This window comes from Schistocerca cancellata, chromosome 3, assembly GCF_023864275.1.
Source record: "Schistocerca cancellata isolate TAMUIC-IGC-003103 chromosome 3, iqSchCanc2.1, whole genome shotgun sequence".
Classification (NCBI taxonomy): Eukaryota; Metazoa; Arthropoda; class Insecta; order Orthoptera; family Acrididae; genus Schistocerca; species Schistocerca cancellata.
The window spans coordinates 832,916,114-832,937,601 of record NC_064628.1 but is presented as its reverse complement, the minus strand read 5'-3'; the positions used below and the strand labels follow the sequence as shown (position 1 = coordinate 832,937,601).

At 43.3% G+C, this 21,488-nt stretch overlaps 1 protein-coding gene across 4 annotated transcripts in view; it reads right to left on the bottom strand.

The window, feature by feature from the left end:
* Positions 1 to 21,488, bottom strand: part of LOC126175883 (uncharacterized) — a 930,852-nt gene that overhangs the window by 172,795 nt on the left and 736,569 nt on the right. For all 4 annotated transcript variants that reach the window (XM_049922923.1, XM_049922926.1, XM_049922924.1 and 1 more), the window contains exon 6: positions 11,467 to 11,617. In XM_049922923.1, coding sequence (XP_049778880.1) covers positions 11,467 to 11,617 — 151 coding nt within the window. The remainder of the gene's footprint in view (positions 1 to 11,466; positions 11,618 to 21,488) is intronic.

The following is a 21,488-nucleotide window of genomic DNA, read 5'->3' as shown; positions in this document are numbered from 1 at the left end:
TTACATACACAGCCATTTCATCGACTTTAAAAAACACTGATGGTATGGAAATCGGTCTAAGCTTTTCTACAATATCCCTTTTTCTATTTTTATAAAGCAGGTTTATAGCTGAGTACTGTAATCACTCAGGAAACTGATCATTCCCAAAGAAAAATCACAAGTGTGGCAAAGTGCGAGGCTAACATGTGCAGCATGGAACTTCAGTGTTCTGCTAGATACTCAATGAGTGTCCTTAGTTTTCAGTGATTTAATTACTCACTCAATTTTTCCCTTGTCAGTATCACGAAGGAGTATTTCAGATATCAGTCTCGGCAGGTCATATTCCAAGAGAGTTATGTGAATCTTTGTAGAATCTAAGTTCTTATTTAAGTCACCAGCTATATTAAGGAAGTGATTGTTAAATATTGTACGTATATTTCAGTTATCAGTAACAGAAACATTTATACTACGTACTGTCTTTATATCCTCGACCTTGTGTTGCTGACCAGACGCTTCCTTCACGACTGACCATATAGTTTTAATTTTATCCTGTGGATCAGCTGTTCCACTTGCCTTCCTAATAACATTTTTAAGTACCTTGAGCACTGTTTGTAGTGCGCTACTGTAGCTCGAGTGTGATTACTACTAATATTTTGATATAGTTCCGAATTTGTTCTACATGATATCCTTATTCCACTAGTCAGTCAACCAGGATGCCTTTTATTGCTAGTACCCTGTTCTGAAGGCAAATTTCAAAGAGCTTAAGAAATGTGTTAAGGAAAACAATATATTTGCCATCTAAGTTATTAGCATTATAGACGTCCTGCCTCTCTCGTTCCTCTAGGAGGTTCAAAAAACGCTTTATTGCATTTGGCTTAGCTTTTCTAAATAGTTTGTAGTTACATTTAGCACTTTTTTAAGTAGAAAAACGTTTAGTGTTAAAATTTGTGCATCATGGCCTTAAAGGCCATTCCCCTTTTACTAAAGGAATGCCCATCTAGAACTGAAGAAAAAAAAGTTGTATGTGGTTTTGCTATTGTTCCCTGCATCCTGAATGAAAAGAATGCTGTCTGAACCAGATCGTATGAATTTAGGAATTTAGGAACTTTTTGAGCGGATAGTGAACAACAGATTATGTAATAATATTTACTGTAGTCTGTTTGCACGGGGACTTACGTGATGTATGTACGGGAAGAATGAGGTTATAATTTTTATTGTCACGCACAAGGACTGATGGCAAAAATAAATTTTTATTGACAGTCTGTAACTACGTTGTATAAAGATATGCATAAAATTTAAGAAGAGATCAAAAAATCTTAAAGAGAACATTTTCGGTCTTCTGTTACCTGTTCCGTATTCTCGTAGGAGCTGCACGTCAGGCAGTGCCTCTCTGAATAATTAATGACAAAATTTGTACATTTTATTGAAATACACTTCAAGAAAGTTTGATATATTGTCTGAGTTATTTAAAAATCAATATGCAAATATTAATCAGCGACGGAAGAAGAAAAAACATGTCTAAAACGTCCGGTCCTCTTCCATTAGAATTGCACACGGCATAAAATCATTGTTAGCAGAACGGAGAAATCTATCACCTCCAGGGAAAGGGAAAACTTCGGAAAGGAAATCTTTATTAGACGCCAGTTATAATATCGGCAATGCGAAGTGTGAAAATACAGAAAGGAATGTTGATTCCAACTTTAAAGACAATTGTAAGTATTTGTTTTATTTCCCGAAAATATTAATCTTCCCTGTGAGGAAGCCGTTTCTTTCTCTCTACAGATAATAGTATAAACATTTCCGAATGCACATCTGTTGTTTACAGTAGTTGGTTCAAGCGGCCATCGCAGTTGCTGCAATGCTGTCGTTTACACGGCAGAAATAAAATAAGTCTCGGAATTGTTTGGATGGACAGTGTGTGACAGGCTGACCAATATTAGTAACGGCAGTATGTACGCGTATTTTTATTTTGTATTTATTTATTTACTTTTTAAGCCCAAGGACCAGAGAGGGCTGTCTCAGATCTGAATCGTTGGAGGGTCATGATCCTTTCCAGCCAAATGTTCCAGCAGGTTGTGAGCGAGGCAGAGGGAATCGCGATTGGGAAATCTGGAATATTTAGGACTTACAGTTCCCATATTTGCCTGATGACCAAGGGAATCCTCCCGAAATCTTTGTAGAAACCGAGGCTTTGGAACTATTTTGATTAATTTCCGAGGAAATGTTATCAATTAGCATAGATAATCATTTACAATTTTGTAAGTGTCAGTTACCTGCGCGCGAGCACGTGTGTATGGGAGGGGGGAGTGTATCAGTAGGAGTACTGTGAATGGCTCTACAACTACCATATTTTCTGTAGACATTCTCCAGTTCTCTTGACAGCCAGAGACATCACGTTTGGTGGATAATTGTTCAGTTTGGTTGAGCGGCGCTCTATGAATTCCTTTTATTAAGGATATACTTTATGTACCGTGCACATCTACGACTAAGTGTATAGGCGTCAGGCGAGATATTTAAAGCTTCGAAGCCCAATCCTCAGGCGATTCTAGGAACTTTTTCTGTCATTAAGCGCTCCTTTCCCTGTCACACTGCTCGAATATCATGTCGTTTTTGGAAACTCAGAATCTACTATGTAGGAATCAACATGGATTCCGGAAACAGCGATCGTGTGAGACCCAACTCGCTTTATTTGTTCATGAGACCCAGAAAATATTAGATACAGGCTCCCAGGTAGATGCTATTTTTCTTGACTTCCGGAAGGCGTTCGATACAGTTCCGCACTGTCGCCTGATAAACAAAGTAAGAGCCTACGGAATATCAGACCAGCTGTGTGGCTGGATTGAAGAGTTTTTAGCAAACAGAACGCAGCATGTTGTTATCAACAGAGAGACGTCTACAGACGTTAAAGTAACCTCTGGTGTGCCACAGGGGAGTGTTATGGGACCATTGCTTTTCACAATATATATAAATGACCTAGTAGATAGTGTCGGAAGTTCCATGCGGCTTTTCGCGGATGATGCTGTAGTATACAGAGAAGTTGCAGCATTAGAAAATTGTAGCGAAATGCAGGAAGATCTGCAGCGGATAGGCACTTGGTGCAGGGAGTGGCAACTGACCCTTAACATAGACAAATGTAATGTATTGCGAATACATAGAAAGAAGGATCCTTTATTGTATGATTATATGATAGCGGAAGAAACACTGGTAGCAGTTACTTCTGTAAAATATCTGGGAGTATGCGTTCGGAACGATTTGAAGTGGAATGATCATATAAAATTAATTGTTGGTAAGGCGGGTACCAGGTTGAGATTCATTGGGAGAGTCCTTAGAAAATGTAGTCCATCAACAAAGGAGGTGGCTTACAAAACACTCGTTCGACCTATACTTGAGTATTGCTCATCAGTGTGGGATCCGTACCAGATCGGGTTGACGGAGGAGATAGAGAAGATTCAAAGAAGAGCGGCGCGTTTCGTCACAGGGTTATTTGGTAACCGTGATAGCGTTACGGAGATGTTTAACAAACTCAAGTGGCGGACTCTGCAAGAGAGGCGCTCTGCTTCGCGGTGTAGCTTGCTCGCCAGTTTTCGAGAGGGTGCGTTTCTGGATGAGGTATTGAATATATTGCTTCCCCCTACTTATACCTCCCGAGGAGATCACGAATGTAAAATTAGAGAGATTAGAGCGCGCACAGAGGCTTTCAGACAGTCGTTCTTCCCGCGAACCATACGCGACTGGAACAGGAAAGGGAGGTAATGACAGTGGCACGTAAAGTGCCCTCCGCCACAAACCTTTTGTGGCTTGCGGAGTATAAATGTAGATGTAGACGTAGATGCAATTTATCTTCCCTTAGCAGTTAAACTATAAGTCAGGTATGGGTAAATCACCTCCAGTAGTGACACGTCTAGTAAAAAAAAATCGATCTTCCTTCGGATTATCCCGCCATGTTAAGTGCCCTCAAAGCGATTATATGTGTTCAGTCACCCGTAACTAGATTATCATAACGTTCAGGCTTATTATTAGCGTTGCCATCTTTGAAAAATATAACAGGATATCACAATTTATAAAATTGTTGGTATAAAAGTATACGACTTACTAATAAACGTAACAAATGGAGCAATGAGAAAGTAACGTTTTCTAGACTAATAAATGCCATAGTGTTCTTTAAGGAAGGTGTACTGTAAACTGTAATTTACTAATTACTAGTCTTTCTTCTGTTTCAAAATAATTTATTGAATTCTCGCTACTGATAGGACGAGCTACTGGTTTTAACAGCAGCTTAAACAGTCGACTGTTTCCCATTCAGTTGGCCTTCCCAGTCTAGTGAAACAACTGAGTGAAACAAGTCTCTGCGACTATGTCAGCTATATGAATGTTTTCACTCACCGTGTTTGAGTGGTTTCATCTGTACACTTTTTCCGCGTTTTCGGATATACATAAACGATGACTAGGATTGTCTAAAAAGTAGAGATAAATAACGTGTCTTATTTCTAGGAGAGATAAATAAAAATTATATTTCTAAAACTGAAGTATTTTCAAAATTCATGTAACATTTACTGAAACACGGGTTTTCCGAATATCTGGCCATTAATATATATTTTCAGCTGGTTTAAAAAGGTTAATAACTGGTGGGTGTCGTAGGACTGACTAAGCATATAGAAAAGTGGAAACAGCCATAAGTGACATTCAAAGCAAGGGCAGTAACATTAAGAGTGCAATGGGAATTCCAATGTTGAGTGCAGAGGAGAGAGCAGTGGAAACAATACATTGAAGGCCCCTGTGAGGGAGAAGACCTGTCTGAAGTGATTGAAGAAGAAACAGGAATCGATAGGGAAAAGACAAGGGATCAAGTATTAGAATCATAATTTAAAAGAGAAATGGAAGACTTAAAATCAAATCAGCAGATGGGATAGATGACATTCCATCAGATTTCGTAAAATCACTGGGGGAAGTGGCAACAAAACGACTGCAAGAGCTTTCAAGTGCGAGAATTATGGCACACCCACTTTAACAGCTCATGCATCTAAGTTGCTGACAAGAGTAATACACAGTAGAACGGAAAAGAAAACTGACGATCTGTTAGATGATGATCAGTGTGGCTTTTGGAAAGGCAAAGGCACCAAGAGGCAGTTCTGACGTTGCGGTTGATAATGGAAGCAAGAGTGAAGAAAAAGCAAGATACGTTCATAGGATTTGTCGACCTCGTTCGACAGTGTCATATGATGCAAGATGTTCGACATTCTGAGAAAAAATAGTGGTAAGCTTTAGGTAGAGAGACAGGTGATGAACAACATCTAAAAGAGCCAAGACGGAATAATACAGGTGGAAGATTAAGAACGAAGTTCTCGGGTTAAAAAGCATGTAAGACATGGATGTATTCTTTACGTCCTACTATTCAATCAGTACATCGAAGAAGCGCTGATGGAAAAAAAAGCGTCAAAATTGGAATTAAAAATTCAAGATGAAAGGATGTTAATGATAAGGTTCACTGATGGCACTGCTATCCTGAGTGAAAGTGAAGAAGAATTACAAGATGTGCTGAATCGGATGAACAGTTTAACGAGTACGGAATTTGGATTGAGAGTAAATCAAAGAAAGAGGAAAGTAATGAGAAGTAGCAGAAATTAGAACAGCGAGAAACTTATGGACTGATGATCAAGAATTAAGGAATTCTGCTACCTAGGCAGTAAAACAACCCATGAGGGACGGAGCAAGTAGGGCATCAAAAGCAGAGTAGCAATCGCACAAAGGCCATTAGTCTATTGGAATCAAACATAGGTCTTACTTTAAGGAACATGTTTCTGAGAATGTACGTTTGGAGGACAGCTTTGTATGGCCCTGGAACACGGACTGTAGGAAAACCGGAATAGAAGACAATCCAAGCACTTCACATGTGGTGCTACAGACGGATATTGAAAAATTTGGTGGGCTAATAAGGTAAGGAGTGAGGAGGTTCTGCGCAGAATCGGAGAGGAAAGGAATATGTGGAAAACATTGACAGAGAGAAGAGAAAGGATGGTAGAACATCTGTTAAGACAGTAACTTCCATGGTACTTGAGGGAGCTGTAGAGTGTGAAAATTGTAGACGAAGACTGAGACTGGAATATATCCAGCAAGTAACTGAGGAGGTAGGTTTCAAGTGCTACCCTGAGATGAAGAGGTGGATATAGGACAGGATTTCATGGGGGACAGCATCAAACCAGTCAGAAGACTGTTGACTGAAAAAGAAACTGGTAGTACATTAGCAATTAACGTTCAAGTAAGTGAACAATTACTTTTTATTTGAATTTATTGAAGCTCTCTGTCTTCCCGCTTTTTACTCAAAAAGAGACTGGTAGTACATTGGCAATTAATGTTTAAGTAAATGTACAATTACTTTTTATTTGAATTTATTGAAGCGCTCCGTCTTCCCGCTTGACTGCAAGTTCGACCGGTTGCTCTGTCTAGGTAAATGCTTTGGTGACGTGAACAAAAAGCGTTTGAGGTACAATGGTTTTACTTGTTTGGTGACTTAACCACACGATTTTAAAGCACTTACTGTCACTTGTGGGAACGATTTTTTGAGAAATTTTTCTCTTAATTCGGTAGTAGTCTTTGAAGTTCTGTAAATAATATAGTTTCACAGTATGAACCATTCTTGCAGAGTCTGTATATCCCGTCATATGATTTATTCCGTTCCCAGTCCACAGATTTTTTTCGATATACTGGTCCAGTACGTCCCTTTCTGGGCCGCCCGCATTGCCACCCGCGCCGCCCCCGCCAATCAGCCCGCACGCTATTCGTTTGTTTCTTTTGTCAGTCCACTCGACTGAATCGAGTTATCGAGTAGTTTCCTATGTAACACGCGCGTCCACGTCATCGTATTTTATACCTTTCCGTCTGGCACACAGACTGCTAACACAACCTACGAGAAAAGTCGCGTCCATTCAAGTGATCTCGATAAGTTATTATGTCTGCCATTTGTTCGAGAAAAGTCGCGAATATTCTGTTGTTTTGAGATTAATGGGAGAGGTTGTTCAATACAAGCAGACGAGCACAAAAGCCCTTAACGATCGTGACTTTGTTATGCAAGAGTTGTCTGTTTGTCCTAGATCTGACTATCCTACTTTGCACACGCTGTACAAAATATTTGTCTATCTGCATCTATTGCTACATATAAAGAAGTTTTTCAACATTGCGGCGTACAAAGACCTGGCTGAGATCGACAGTGAAAGAGAAACCACTTAATGGCTTATCTCTGTTGAACACGCACCCTGACATTGATTGTTCTATTGACGATGTAATTAACCGATTTGCCTGGGAGAATAGGCGCATAGAATTCATCATTTAAGGAAGAGAACCATAACTGCAACTGTTTTATATCATAAGATGGCATCGTCTTGTATATGTGTATAATCAGTCTAAATAAAACGTTCTTAAACTTTGCATGTGACATGATTATTTTTTATTGCGGTAAAAGTAAAGGTATCTCAAGATACCTTTACAGCCTCCTCCTTGAGGTTTCTCTGTACCCGCCACTGCAGAAAGTTCGCTATTAAGGAAGAGCCTGTTGATAGACATGGACGAAAAATTGAAATACAAGCCATATTAACAAACAGTGAAAAGCAAATATCGGAGTGGCATTAATATTAATGAAAGGCGGTAACAGAGTGTAGTCAACAACAATGATTTAACAATGGCAAAACCACAGACCAGTTTCACTCGAATACTAATACTGCGGATGTGTAAAACTATAACCGACTTAATCTACTGTTTTTATTTGGTTGCTCCGGCTGTCTGGATTCTCTCAAAAGGATATATAAATTTTGGTATCAACGTTCGATACCACATTTGTTAGGGGTTGCAGTTATCGACCGCTGTCCGTATTAGTATCGTTGGACCCGCTAGCGCCGCTCCGCGGTTTGTATCAAGTTTCTATCGAGTTCTTGTCCACTCTTGCTCGGGACGTCAAGTAGTAAAGTAGCATAGCCTTCAGCTGCTAGGAAGAAACCTCTAACAAGGCGCTTAGTAACGTATGGCCTAAATGAAGCCTCAATAGCTATCCGTTTATAATTATATGTAAGCAGCCAAGAAGAATCCTGAACAACTAGTTAAGTAGAATATATATTATTTTTATCAACGGCTTCTAATTATTTTAGTTGCAGCAGACCCAGACCATGCAGCCAGCACCTTATCGACGTTACTGACAAACCTGCTGTGATTTATATGTTTCTATTTAGCATTGGCCACCAGTCAACAATGGCGACGACTCGTTCCACGCCATCATAACATAAATAGTGCAATCGATACGTAAAGCTACAACCGTCTAAACAGATTGTTTACATTCAGTTGTTTCTATCACTAATCCTCAATCAGTAGAGGTAATGATATACTCCGAAGCAGCGAATTACAATTTCTCCCAACACTGGATTCAAACTCAGGTCTCCCGTTTACCAAACAAATGCGCCACCGGTTACACCACACTGACACCGCAGGTACCAGTCCTGGACGGAATAGTTTAGTACGTCTCCCTCGCCGATACAAATTCCAACTCACGCCCCTGTCCATAGCTGTTCCTCTTATAAACTCACATCAGTATTGCTGAGGCTGTTTAGTATTGGAATAGCGTCTTAGCAATAACCGAAATAGTATAAATCATGCGTGTATCTCAGATACAGGTGATATGTTAATCACATTGATGTTACTTAGACACGTTGCGTCTCATCTTTATCTACGATGATGTAGGCCGAAACAGTGAATTAAAATTTGTATCAAGACCAGCATTCGAACTCAGGTCTCTTGTTTACTAGGCAGATGCACTAGTCGTTTCACCATACCGACACACCTGTACGGTCTACCCTACTACATATCCCTCCCTGTTACACACTCCGACTCAGGCCTCAGCCCACTGCAGAGGCGAGTTTACAAGGAGAATAGCGATCGGCTGACACGTGAGTTGGAATTTGTATCAGGGAGGGAGACGTACTTGGGTAGTCTACAGGATGGTCTATTGATCGCGACTGCGGCATATATCTCACGAGATAAGCATCAAACGAAAAAATTACAAAGAACGAAACTTGTCTAGCTCGAAGGAGGAAACCAGATGGCGCTATGGTTTGCCCGCTAGATGGCACTGCCATAGTTCAAACGGATATCAACAGCGTTTTTTTTTTAATAGGAACCCCCATTTATCAAAAAAAAAATGGTTCAAATGGCTCTGAGCACTATGGGACTTAACTACTGAGGGCATCAGTCCCCTAGAACTTAGAACTACCTAAACCTAACTAACCTAAGGACATCACACACATCCATGCCCGAGGCAGGATTCGAACCTGCGATCGTAGCGGTCACACGGTTCCAAACTGACGCGCTTAGAACCGCACGGCCACACCGGCCAGCGAACCCCCATTTATCACATATCCATGTAGTACGTAAAGAAATATGAATGTTTTAGTTGGACCACTTTCTTCGCTTTGTGATAGATGGCGCTGTAATAGACACAAACGTATAAGTACGTGGTATCACGTAACATTCCGCCACTACGGATGGTATTTGCTTCGTGATGCATTACCCGTGTTAAAATGGACCGTTTACCAATTGCGGAAAAGGTCGATATCGTGTTGATGTATGGCTATTGTGATCAAAATGCCCAACAGGGATATGCTACGTATGCTGCTCAGTATCCTGGACAACATCATACAATTGTCCGGACCGTTCGCCGGATAGTTACGTTATTTAAGGAAAAAGTGTTCAGCCACGTGTGAAACGTCAACCACGACCGGCAACAAATGATGATGCCCAAGTAGATGTTTTAGCTGCTGTGGCGGCTAATCCACACAACAGTAGCATACAAATTGCGCAAGGATCAGGAATCTCAAAAACGTCGGTGTCGAGAATGCTACATCAATATCGATTGCACCCGTACCACATTTCTATGCACGAGAAATTGCATGGCGACGACTTTGAACGTCGTGTACAGTTCTACCACTGGGCAGAAGAGGAATTACGGGACGATAAAAGACTTTTTGCTCGCGTTCTATTTAGCGACGTAGCGTCATTCACCAAAGCAGTAACGTAAACCGGCATAATATGCACTATTGGGCAACGGAAAATCCACGATGGCTGCGACAAGCGGAACGTCAGCGACTTTGGCGGGTTAGTGTATGGTTTTGCATTATAGGAGGAAAGATAATTGGGCCCCATTCTATCGATGGCAATCTAAATGGTGTAATGTATGCTGATTTCCTACGTAATGTTCTACCGATGTTACTAAAAGATGTTTCACTGCATCACAGAATGGCGATGTACTTCCAACATGATGGATGCCCGGCACATAGCTCGCGTGCGTTTGAAGTGGTATTGAAAACCATAGCCGGCCGGGGTGGCCGAGCGATTCTACGCGCTACAGTCTGGAACCGCGCCACCGCTACGGTCGCAGTTTCGAATCCTGCCTCGGGCATGGATGTGTGTAATGTCCTTAGGTTACTTATGTTTAAGTAGTTCTAAGTTCTAGGTGACTTATGACCTTAGATGTTAAGTCTCGTAGTGCTCAGAGCCATTTGAACCATTTGAATGTCATATTTCATGACAGGTAGATTGGTCGTCGAAGCACCATACCATGGCTCGCACATTCACCGCATCTGACGTCCCCGGATTTCTCTCTGTGGGAAAAGTTGAAGGATATTTGCTACCGTGATCCCACCGACAACGCCTGGCATGTGCGAACATTACGGAAGGCGAACTACTCGCTGTTGAGAGGAATGTCGTTACACGTATTGCCAAATGCATTACGGTTGATGGACATCATTTTGAGCATTTATTGCATTAATGTGGTATTTACACGTAACCACGTTGTAACTGCATGCATTCTCAGAAATGATAAGTTCACAAAGGTACAGGTGTCACATTGGAACAACTGAAATAAAATGTTCAAACATACCTACGTTCTGTATTTTAATTTAAAAAACCTACCTGTTACCAACTGTTCGTCTAAAATTGTGAGGCATATGTTTGTGACTGTTACAGCGCCATCTGTCACAAAGCGAAAAAAGTGGTCCAAATAAAACATTCACATTTCTTTACGTACTATACGAATATGTGATAAAGAAATGGAGGTTCCTCTTTAAAAAAAACGCAGTTGATATCCGTTTGACCTATGGCAGAGCAATCTAGCGGGCCAACCATAGCGCCACCTGGTTTGCCCCTTTAAGCTAATAGAGTTTCGTTCTTTGTAGTTTTTTCGTTCGATGTGTATTTCGTGAGATATTTGGCCTGGTCACGACCAATGGACCACCCTGTATACAGGTGGCATAACGGCTAGCACATCTGCTGAGTGAGCAGGAGACCTACGTTCAAATCTCAGTGCTCGTACAAATTTTAATACATTGCTTCGGCCTACACCATCAGCGTAGATAATGGTGAGACTGAATATGATTAATATTATACAGGTAGATAAATTAGATTGTTATTGCATTGTCACTATACGACGTGAAAACTCAGAGAGTGACTCACTTGAGTGAGAACCCCTGCACCGTCTGGGCGTCGGCAGCGTCCACCTCCCAGGCGACGTCTACGGCTGTGTGATCGACGACGGCCACGTGAAGGCTGTGGGGCAGCGGCAGCTGCAATCTCCTTCGGCACGACCACAGGTTGCCCACCAGCTCTGCAACCACAAGGGGTAGGAGTAGGGGTAACTACCCTCAGCACAAGTCAATTCCGCACACAAGTTGGCCACCAGTGGCACGCTCTAGGCAAGCGTCTGAAGTCGATAAAAATCTGAACAGTTACTTCGACACAAGCAGTGTCACTTCAGGTGTAAACGTCTAACCCTGTAACAGATTGCTCGATTGCCGCTCCAGTAGATTCGTCAGACCTTGTATCAGATATTAACCTACCGCTGAAAAAAAAATACGTCAATGCGTTAGCTGAGCTCCATAATCTACCAAAATCTCTGGTGCTAAGACAAAGATAACCACATAAAGGTTAACATTACCGAACGCAATAACAGAAAGCTTTAAGAAAAATAAACCGGGTCGCTTCATCTTTCAGTTAACATAAGCAACTTAAGTATACATTGATAAGCAAAAACATTATGACCACTTCCCACCGTCTGACTGAATGCCTTATGGTGGCGTTGCGGAGATGTGACGCTGTAAGGAATGTACTAGGTGACCAAAAAGTCAGAATAAATTTGAAAACTGAATAAATCACGGAATAATGTAGATAGAGAGGTACAAATTGACACAAATGCTTGGAGTGACATGCGGTTTTACTAGAACGAAAAAAAAGTTCAAAAACTATCCGATAGATGGCGCTTCATCTGATCAGAATAGCAATAATTAACATAACAAAGTAAGACAAAGCAAAGATAAAGTTCTTTACGGGAAATGCTCAATATGTCGATCATTCCTCAACAAAAGCTGTAGTCGAGGAATAATGTTGTGAACAGCACTGTAAAGTATGTCCGGAGTTATGGTGAGGCATTGGTGTCGGATGTTGTCTTTCAGCATCCCTAGAGATGTCGGTCGATCACGATACACTTGCGACTTCAGGTAACCCAAAAGCCAATAATCGCACGGACTGAGATCTGGGGCCTGGGTGGCCAAGCATGAAGAGAGTGGCGGCTGAGCACACGATCATCACCAAACGACGCGCGCAAGAGATCTTTCACGCGTCTAGCATTTTTTTTTCTTTTGTTCTAATAAAATCCCATGTCATTCCAAGCATGTGTGTCAATTTTTACCTCTCTATCTACATTATTCCGTGGTTTATTAAGTTTTCAAATGTATACTGACTTTTTGATCACCCAGTATATAGACTTGGGTGACAAGTCATGGGATAGTGATATCTACATATACAGATGGCGATAGTAGGCCCACACACTTATAAAAGGGTAATTCATTGGCAGTGCTGTCATTTGTACTCATGTGACTTTCATTATGGCCGCACGATGAGAATTAACGTACTTTGAACGCGGAACGTTAGTTGGAGGTAGACACGTGGGACATTTCATTTCGGAAATCGTTAGGGATTTCAATATTCCGAAATCCACTGTGTCAAGAGTGTGCCTAGAACACCGAATTTCAGGCGTTGTCCCTTACCACAGACAATACAGTGGTCGACAGACTTCACTTAACGACCGAGAGCAGCTCAGAACATGTAGAGTTGTCAGTGCCAACAGACAATCAACACTGCGGGAAATAACCGCAAAGGTCAATGCGGAACGTACGACGAACACATTCGTGAGGACAGACGCCCGATACGAGTGCATTTCCTAACATCGCCTGCAGCGCCTCTCCTGGGCTCGTGACCATATCGGTTGGACCCTAGACGACTGGATAACCGTGGACTGGTCAGATGAGTCCCGATTTCAGTTGCTAAAAGCCAATGATAGGGCTCGAGTGTGGCGCAGACCCCATAAAGCCATGGATCCAAGTTGTCGACAAGGCGCTAAGCAAACTGGTGGTGACTCCATAATGGTGTGGACTGTGTTTACATGGGATGGACAGAACCCTCTGGTTAAATTCAACCGTTCATTGACTGGATACGGTTATGATCAGTTACCTGGAGATCATTTGCACCCATTCATGGACTTCACGTTCCCAAACAACGACAGAATTCTAATGGATGACAATGAGTCATGGCACTGGACCCAAATTGTTCGCTTTTTGTTTCAAGAACATTCTTAACAATTCGAGCGAATGATTTGGACACCCATATCCCCGACATGAATCCTATCGAACATTATGGGACATAATCGAGAGGTCAGGCCGGTGCACAATATCTTGCACCGGCAACACTTTTGCAATTATGGACGGCTGTAGAGCCAGCATTTCTCAATATTTCTCCAGGAGACTTCCAATGACTTGTTGAGTCCATGCCACACCGAGGTGATGCGCTATGCCTGGAAAAAGGATATTAGGAGGTATCCCACGACTTTGGAGAAAACGATCTTGTACAGGTGTTGTAATACGAGGACGACCACTGAAAGATCTATCGTACACATTTCCCATCTCTCTGCACTTTCTCCACACTTAGACATTCCACTCTGAGTGACATGTAACCGATCGACAACACCTAGTTGTGTATGACCTGCTGAAAGTAATGCCACAATCGTGATTCCATCAGACGGCCACCGTGGCCGAGTGGTTCTAGATGCTTCAGTCCGGAACCGCGCTGCTGCTACGGTCTCATGCCTCGGGCATGGATGTGTGTGATGTCTTTAGGTTAGTTAGGTTTAAGTAGTTCGAGCGAATGATTTGGTCACCCATATTCATCCAGTTCTAGGGGACTGATGACCTCAGATGTTAAGTCCCATAGTGCTCAGAGCCATTTGAACCATTTGTGATTCCATCAAAGCTTTGTATGCCTCTACGTGGCATGTTACTGCAGTGCTGATCACAAACTGAATGAAGCTGTTGTTGATACTTTACTGTTCGCGGCATGCCGCTGCGGCAGCGGTATGTTTACATGACTGGGAAACGGCCACAAAGCATGCCATTAATAAACAACGTCCCCCACATGGGCTTTAACTGGATAATGCATTATGTGCCTAGGTCAATGAGACCTCTAGTATCGTAGACTACATTTTACGATAGTGTAATTCGTTCTGACCCTTGGTTAAATTTAATATTTTTTAATCACAGATTTTGAAAGAATATCTGCACTATCGAATGAGAGAAGTATTATTACTTTTTAAAAGATCTGATGTCTTTCAGTACTGCTTCAGTTCCATGCTTCTCTGTATCTGAGGTAAGAAGATTCTTTGCATGAATGAAACCTACTCTGAGTACAATTCGCAACTGACTTCACTGCAAAAAACGCGTTACACGCAAATGTAACTAGAGGAACACTATTGCTGCATTCGAGGTTACTCTCAGCACTTACTAGTTATAACGAAATATTATAATTTAGGAAGTACTCTTACAACGAACTGACGCAATCAGAAAAGACAACCAAAATACTTGGGTAACATCACACTTGCGAAGAAAAATGTGAAACAACTTGGAATAAAAAAGCAAAAAGAATCTCAGTGCATTAAGTTGTGGTGTGTTATTGAACTATAGAGATCCAGGTAACATCTGTGGTCTACTCAAAGTGTAGTAACTTTATTTATTTGATTCTCATACTTTCTAGACAGATATTGTAACAGGAAATATCATGGCGTATTTCGCTTTCTAACCGTTTCAGAGACTTAGAGATTTTACTCAGATCCAGTTTAGATGCAAAGAATCACTCTACTGTTGTAACGGCGACCGGAACAGTTGCGGGGTTGTAGTGACGGAAACGCGGCGGGACCCGCGGAGCGGCCCGCGAAGAACAACACAACGGGAGAGGACGGACACGACCAACGAAGGACCTTACAAGAAGAACGGACAACAGAGTTACGTAAACCAAACAAGACAACCACGCTCACTCGTAAAGAAAACACGAAAGTCAATACGTTGTCTAATGCGAGGCGATATGTCCAGGGACGTACGCGAGGTTAGACTGGCAGTCTGAGCTTTCTTTTTTTTCCTTTATTCTTATTTTAATACCTGTACATCAGGTAGGCTGGCAGCAGCAGTCTAAGCTGGTCTTCAGCCTTGGAGTAGACAATGCGAAAACATAAAGAATACACATAATAGACATATTGACGGGTAAAAAACAGGAGACACAGAATACAAAAACACGAGCAGTTCACACTCGACGAAAAATACACTGAAACACGTCGGCACGGCGCACAAACACTGATGATTGCGACGGCACAGGTGAAAGCTGGAGCGTGACAGCGAACACTAAACAAACACGATGGCACACACACGAGAAACAGAAGGCGATGGTCTCTGGCGCGCGAATGTCCACGTAACGTGTGCGAGTCTGGGGACCTGCCAAGAGGGGAAGAAGGGGGAGGGAGATGGGAGAGCAAAGAAGCCAGTGGCATAGGAGATGGTAAGAGGAATGAAGGTATGGGGGGAGGGAAATCCCGGGGGAGGAGTGGGGAGAAAGGGAGGAGGGATGGAAGGGGGAGAGAAGGGAGAGAGGGTACCTAAAGGAACAAACACAGGAAGAGGGAGGGAAGATCAAAGTTGGAAGGAGGGGTAGATGGAGGGGAGGAGGGCATCATCAGGGAGGGGGAGATGGCGGAAGCCACCTTGGGAGAGGGTGCGGAGAGTGGAGAGATGGAGAGAACGTGGGACGTGGAAGAACAGGCGCGGCAGCAGATGGGGGCGGGAGAGGATGGGAGAGGCCAGCAGGTGAGGAGGAACGAGTTTACGGGAGGTGTAGAGGATCCGTATCCGTTCGAGGAAAAGGAAGAGGTGGGGGAAGGGAATAAGGTCATACAGGATCCATGTGGGGGAGTGGAGATGGATGCGATAAGCGAGGCAAAGAGCATGGCTTTCTAGGATCTGAAGGGATTTGTAGAGGGAGTGGAGATCCAGGCAGGGTGGGCGTAGCAAAGGATAGGGCGAATGAGGGATTTATAGGTATGGAGGATGGTGGAGGGGTCCAGACCCCAAGTACGGCTGGTAAGGAGCTTGAGGAGACAGAGGTGGGAGTGTGCCTTGGCTTGGATTGTCTGGAGGTGGGGGTCCAGGAGAGACGACGGTCGAGGGTGACACCAAGGTACTTAAGGGTAGGGGTGAGGGCGATAGGACGGCCATAGATGGTGATATAGAAATCGAGGAGGCGGAAGGAAGGGGTGGTTTTGCCTACAATGATCGCCTTGGTTTTGGAAGGATTGACCTTAAGCAACCACTGCTTGCACCAAGCGGTGAACCAGTCAAGATGGGATTGGAGAAAGTGTTGGGAGCGCTGCAGGGTGGGGGTAAGGGCAAGGAAGGCGGTGTCATCGGCGTACTGGAGAAGGTGGATGGGGGGGGGGTGGTGAAGGCGGCGGCATGTCCGCCGTATACAAGAGGTACAGAAGAGGGGAGAGGACGAAACCATGGGCACACCGGCGGAAGGGAAAAAGGTGTAGGAATCAGTGTTGTGGATGGTGACGTAGGAAGGGCGTTGGGAAAGAAAGGAGCTGATCAGACAGATGTAGTTAACAGGAAGGGCAAAGGTCTGAAGCTTGAAGAGGACACCGGAATGCCACATGCAGTCATAGGCTCTTTCAAGGTCAAGGGAGAGGAAGATAGTGGAACGACAGGAATTAAGCTGTTCGGAGAGGAGATGAGTGAGGTGAAGGAGGTCATCGGAAGAGAAGGATGGCTGAAAGCCACACTGGGTAACGGGAAGGAGGCAGTGCTGGCGGAGATGCTGGTGGATGCGTTGGGTGAGGATGGATTCCAGGACCTTGCTGAAGACCGAGGTAAGGCTGATGGGACGGTAGGAGGAGACAGGGGATGGCAGTTTACCGGGTTTAAGGAACATAAGGATATGGGAGGTTTTCCACAGGTCGGGGTAGTAGCTGGTGGACAAGACTACATTGTAGAGCCTGGCCAGGGTGGAGAGGAAAGAGGCAGGAGCTTCACGAAGGTGGCGATAGATGACACGATCATGACCCGGAGTGGTGTTGCGTTTCGTGTGGAGTGTAGCGATGAGATCCTGTGTGGTGATAGGTGCACTGAGTTCTGTGTGTGCAATGTTGTCCAAGTACTGGAAACCAGGTGCGAGGGGAGGGACAGAGGTGTCAGTTCGATCGTGGACATCTGGGAAGAGGGAGTAATAGAACTGGGGATCGTCAGGGATGGTAAAGACACCAGAGAGATAGGAGGCAAAGTGATTGGTCTTACTAATGTTGTCAGGGAAGGGTTGGTTGTCATGAAGAAGAGGGTAGTGGGGGGGGGGTTGTTGTGGGTTGGTAAGAGAGCCAACCCGGTATACTAGAGGAAGCCGAAAGGCACGCGTTTTAGCTCACGCAGGCTGGCGTGAGGTCTGGAACATGTCAAGGAAATTAGACTAGCAAAAAAGGACGTAGCTGTGGATTACTTAACTTTAATCCATAAATGTGAACATCGCTCTTGACGGTACATGTTTTACAGCATCAATAGTAACTGGTAATGGCGCCTTGCTAGGTCGTAGCAAATGACGTAGTAAAGGCTATGCTAACTATCGTCTCGGCAAATGAGAGGATAATTTGTCAGTGAACCATCACTAGCAAAGTCGGTTGTACCACTGGGGCGAGTGCTAGGAAGTCTCTCTAGACCTGCCGTGTGGCGGCGCTCGGTCTGCAATCACTGATAGTGGCGACACGCGGGTCCGACGCATACTAACGGACCGCGGCCGATTTAATGGCTACCACCTAGCAAGTACCCCCCCCCCCCCATGAACCATGGACCTTGCCGTTGGTGGGGAGGCTTGCGTGCCTCAGCGATACAGATAGCCGTACCGTAGGTACAACCACAACGGAGGGGTATCTGTTGAGAGGCCAGACAAACGTGTGGTTCCTGAAGAGGGGCAGCAGCCTTTTCAGTAGTTGCAAGGGCAACAGTCTGGATGATTGACTGATCTGGCCTTGTAACAATAACCAAAACGGCCTTGCTGTGCTGGTACTGCGAACGGCTGAAAGCAAGGGGAAACTACGGCCATAATTTTTCCCGAGGGCATGCAGCTTTACTGTATGATTAAATGATGATGGCGTCCTCTTGGGTAAAATATTCCGGAGGTAAAATAGTCCCCCATTCGGATCTCCGGGCGGGGACTACTCAAGAGGATGTCGTTATCAGGAGAAAGAAAACTGGCGTTCTACGGATCGGAGCGTGGAATGTCAGATCCCTTAATTGGGCAGGTAGGTTAGAAAATTTAAAAAGGGAAATGGATAGGTTAAAGTTAGATATAGTGGGAATTAGTGAAGTTCGGTGGCAGGAGGAGCAAGACTTCTGGTCAGGTGACTACAGGGTTATAAACACAGTCAAATAGGGGTAATGCAGGAGTAGGTTTAATAATCAATAGGAAAATAGGAATGCGGGTAAGCTACTACAAACAGCATAGTGAACGCATTATTGTGGCCAAGATAGATACGAAGCCCACACCTACTACAGTAGTACAAGTTTATATGCCAACTAGCTCTGCAGATGACGATGAAATTGAAGAAATGTATGATGAAATAAAAGAAATTATTCAGACAGTGAAGGGAGACGAAAATTTAATAGTCATTGGTGACTGGAATTCGAATGTAGGAAAAGGGAGAGAAGGAAACGTAGTAGGTGAATATGGATTGGGGCTAAGAAATGAAAGAGGAAGCCGCCTGGTAGAATTTTGCACAGAGCACAACTTAATCATAGCTATCACTTGGTTTAAGAATCATGATAGAAGGTTGTATACATGGAAGAACCCTGGAGACACTAAAAGGTATCAGATAGATTATATAATGGTAAGACAGAGATTTAGGAACCAGGTTTTAAATTATAAGACATTTCCAGGGGCAGATGTGGACTCTGACCACAATCTATTGGTTATGACCTGTAGATTAGAACTGAAGAAACTGCAAAAAGGTGGGAACTTGAGGAGATGCGACCCGGATAAACTGAAAGAACTTGAGGTTGTACAGAGTTTCAGGGAGAGCATAAGGGAAAAATTGACAGGAACGGGGGAAAGAAATACAGTAGAAGAAGAATGGTTAGCTTTGAGGGAGGAAGTAGTGAAGGCAGCAGAGGATCAAGTAGGTAAAAAGACGAGGGCTAGTAGAAATCCTTGGGTAACAGAAGAAATATTGAATTTAATTGATGAAAGGAGAAAATATAAAAATGCAGTAAATGAAGCAGGCAAAAAGGAATACAAACGTCTCAAAAATGAGATCGACAGTAAGTGCAAAATGGCTAAGCAGGGATGGCTAGAGGACAAATGTAAGGATGTAGAGGCGTATCTCACTAGGGGTAAGATAGATACTGCCTACAGGAAAATTAAAGAGACTTTTGGAGATAAGACAACCACTTGTATGAACATCAAGAGCTCAGATGGAAACCCAGTTCTAAGCAAAGAAGGGAAAGCAGAAAGGTGGAAGGAGTATATAGAAGGTCTATACAAGGGCGATGCACTTGAGGACGATATTATGGAAATGGAAGAGGATGTAGATGAAGATGAAATGGGAGATACGATACTGCGTGAAGAGTTTGACAGAGCACTGAAAGCCCTGAGTCGAAACAAGGCCCCCGGAGTAGACAACATTCCATTGGAACTACAGACGGCCTTGGGAGAACCAGTCCTGACAAAACTCTACCATCTGGTGAGCAAGATGTATGAGACAGGTGAAATACCCTCAGACTTCAAGAAGAATATAATAATTCCCATACCAAAGAAAGCAGGTGTTGACAGATGTGAAAATTACCGAACAATCAGTTTAATAAGCCACAGCTGCAAAATACTAACACGAATTCTTTACAGACGAATGGAAGAACTAGTAGAAGCCGAACTCGGGGAAGATCAGTTTGGATTCCGTAGAAATACTGGAACACGTGAGACAATGCTGATCTTACGACTTACCTTAAAAGAAAGATTAAGGAAAGGCAAACCTACGTCTCTAGCATTTGTAGACTTAGAGAAAGCTTTTGACAACGTTGACTGGAATACTCTCTTTCAAATTCTAAAGGTGGCAGGGGTAAAATACAGGGAGCGAAAGGCTATTTACAATTTGTACAGGAACCAGATGGCAGTTATAAGAGTCGAGGGACATGAAAGGGAAGCAGTGGTTGGGAAGGGAGTAAGACAGGGTTGTAGCCTCTCCCCGATTTATTCAATCTGTATATTGAGCAAGCAGTAAAGGAAACAAAAGAATAATTCGGGGTAGGTATTAAAATCCATGGAGAAGAAATAAAAACTTTGAGGTTCACCGATGAGATTGTAATTCTGTCAGAGACAGCAAAGGACTTGGAAGAGCAGTTGAACGGAATGGATGGTGTCTTGAAGGGAGGATATAAGATGAACATCAACAAAAACAAAACGAGGATAATGGAATGTAGTCGAATTAAGTCGGGTGATGTTGAGGGTATTAGATTAGGAAATGAGACACTGAAAGTAGTAAAGTAGACAGTAAAATGTAGACTGGCAATGGCAAGGAAAGCATTTCTGAAGAAGAGAAATTTGTTAACATAGAGTATAAAATTAAGTGTCAGGAAGTCGTTTCTGAAAGTATTTGTATGGAGTGTAGCCTTGTATGGAAGTGAAACATGGACGGTAAATAGTTTGGACAAGAAGAGAATAGAAGCTTTTGAAATGTGGTGCTACAGAAGAATGCTGAAGATTAGATGGGTAGATCACATAACTAATGAGGAAGTATTGAATAGGATTGGGGAGAAGAGAAGTTTGTGGCACAACTTGACCAGAAGAAGGGATCGGTTGGTAGGACATGTTCTGAGGCATCAAGGGATCACCAATTTAGTATTGGAGGGCAGCGTGGAGAGTAAAAATCGTAGGGGGAGACAAAGAGATGAATACACTAAGCAGATTCAGAAGGATGTAGGTTGCAGTAGGTACTGGGAGATGAAGAAGCTTGCACAGGATAGAGTAGCATGGAGAGCTGCATCAAACCAGTCTCAGGACTGAAGACCACGACAACAACAATCTAGCAAGTGTGGTGTCTGGCGGTGACACCACAGGGGTTAGATCCG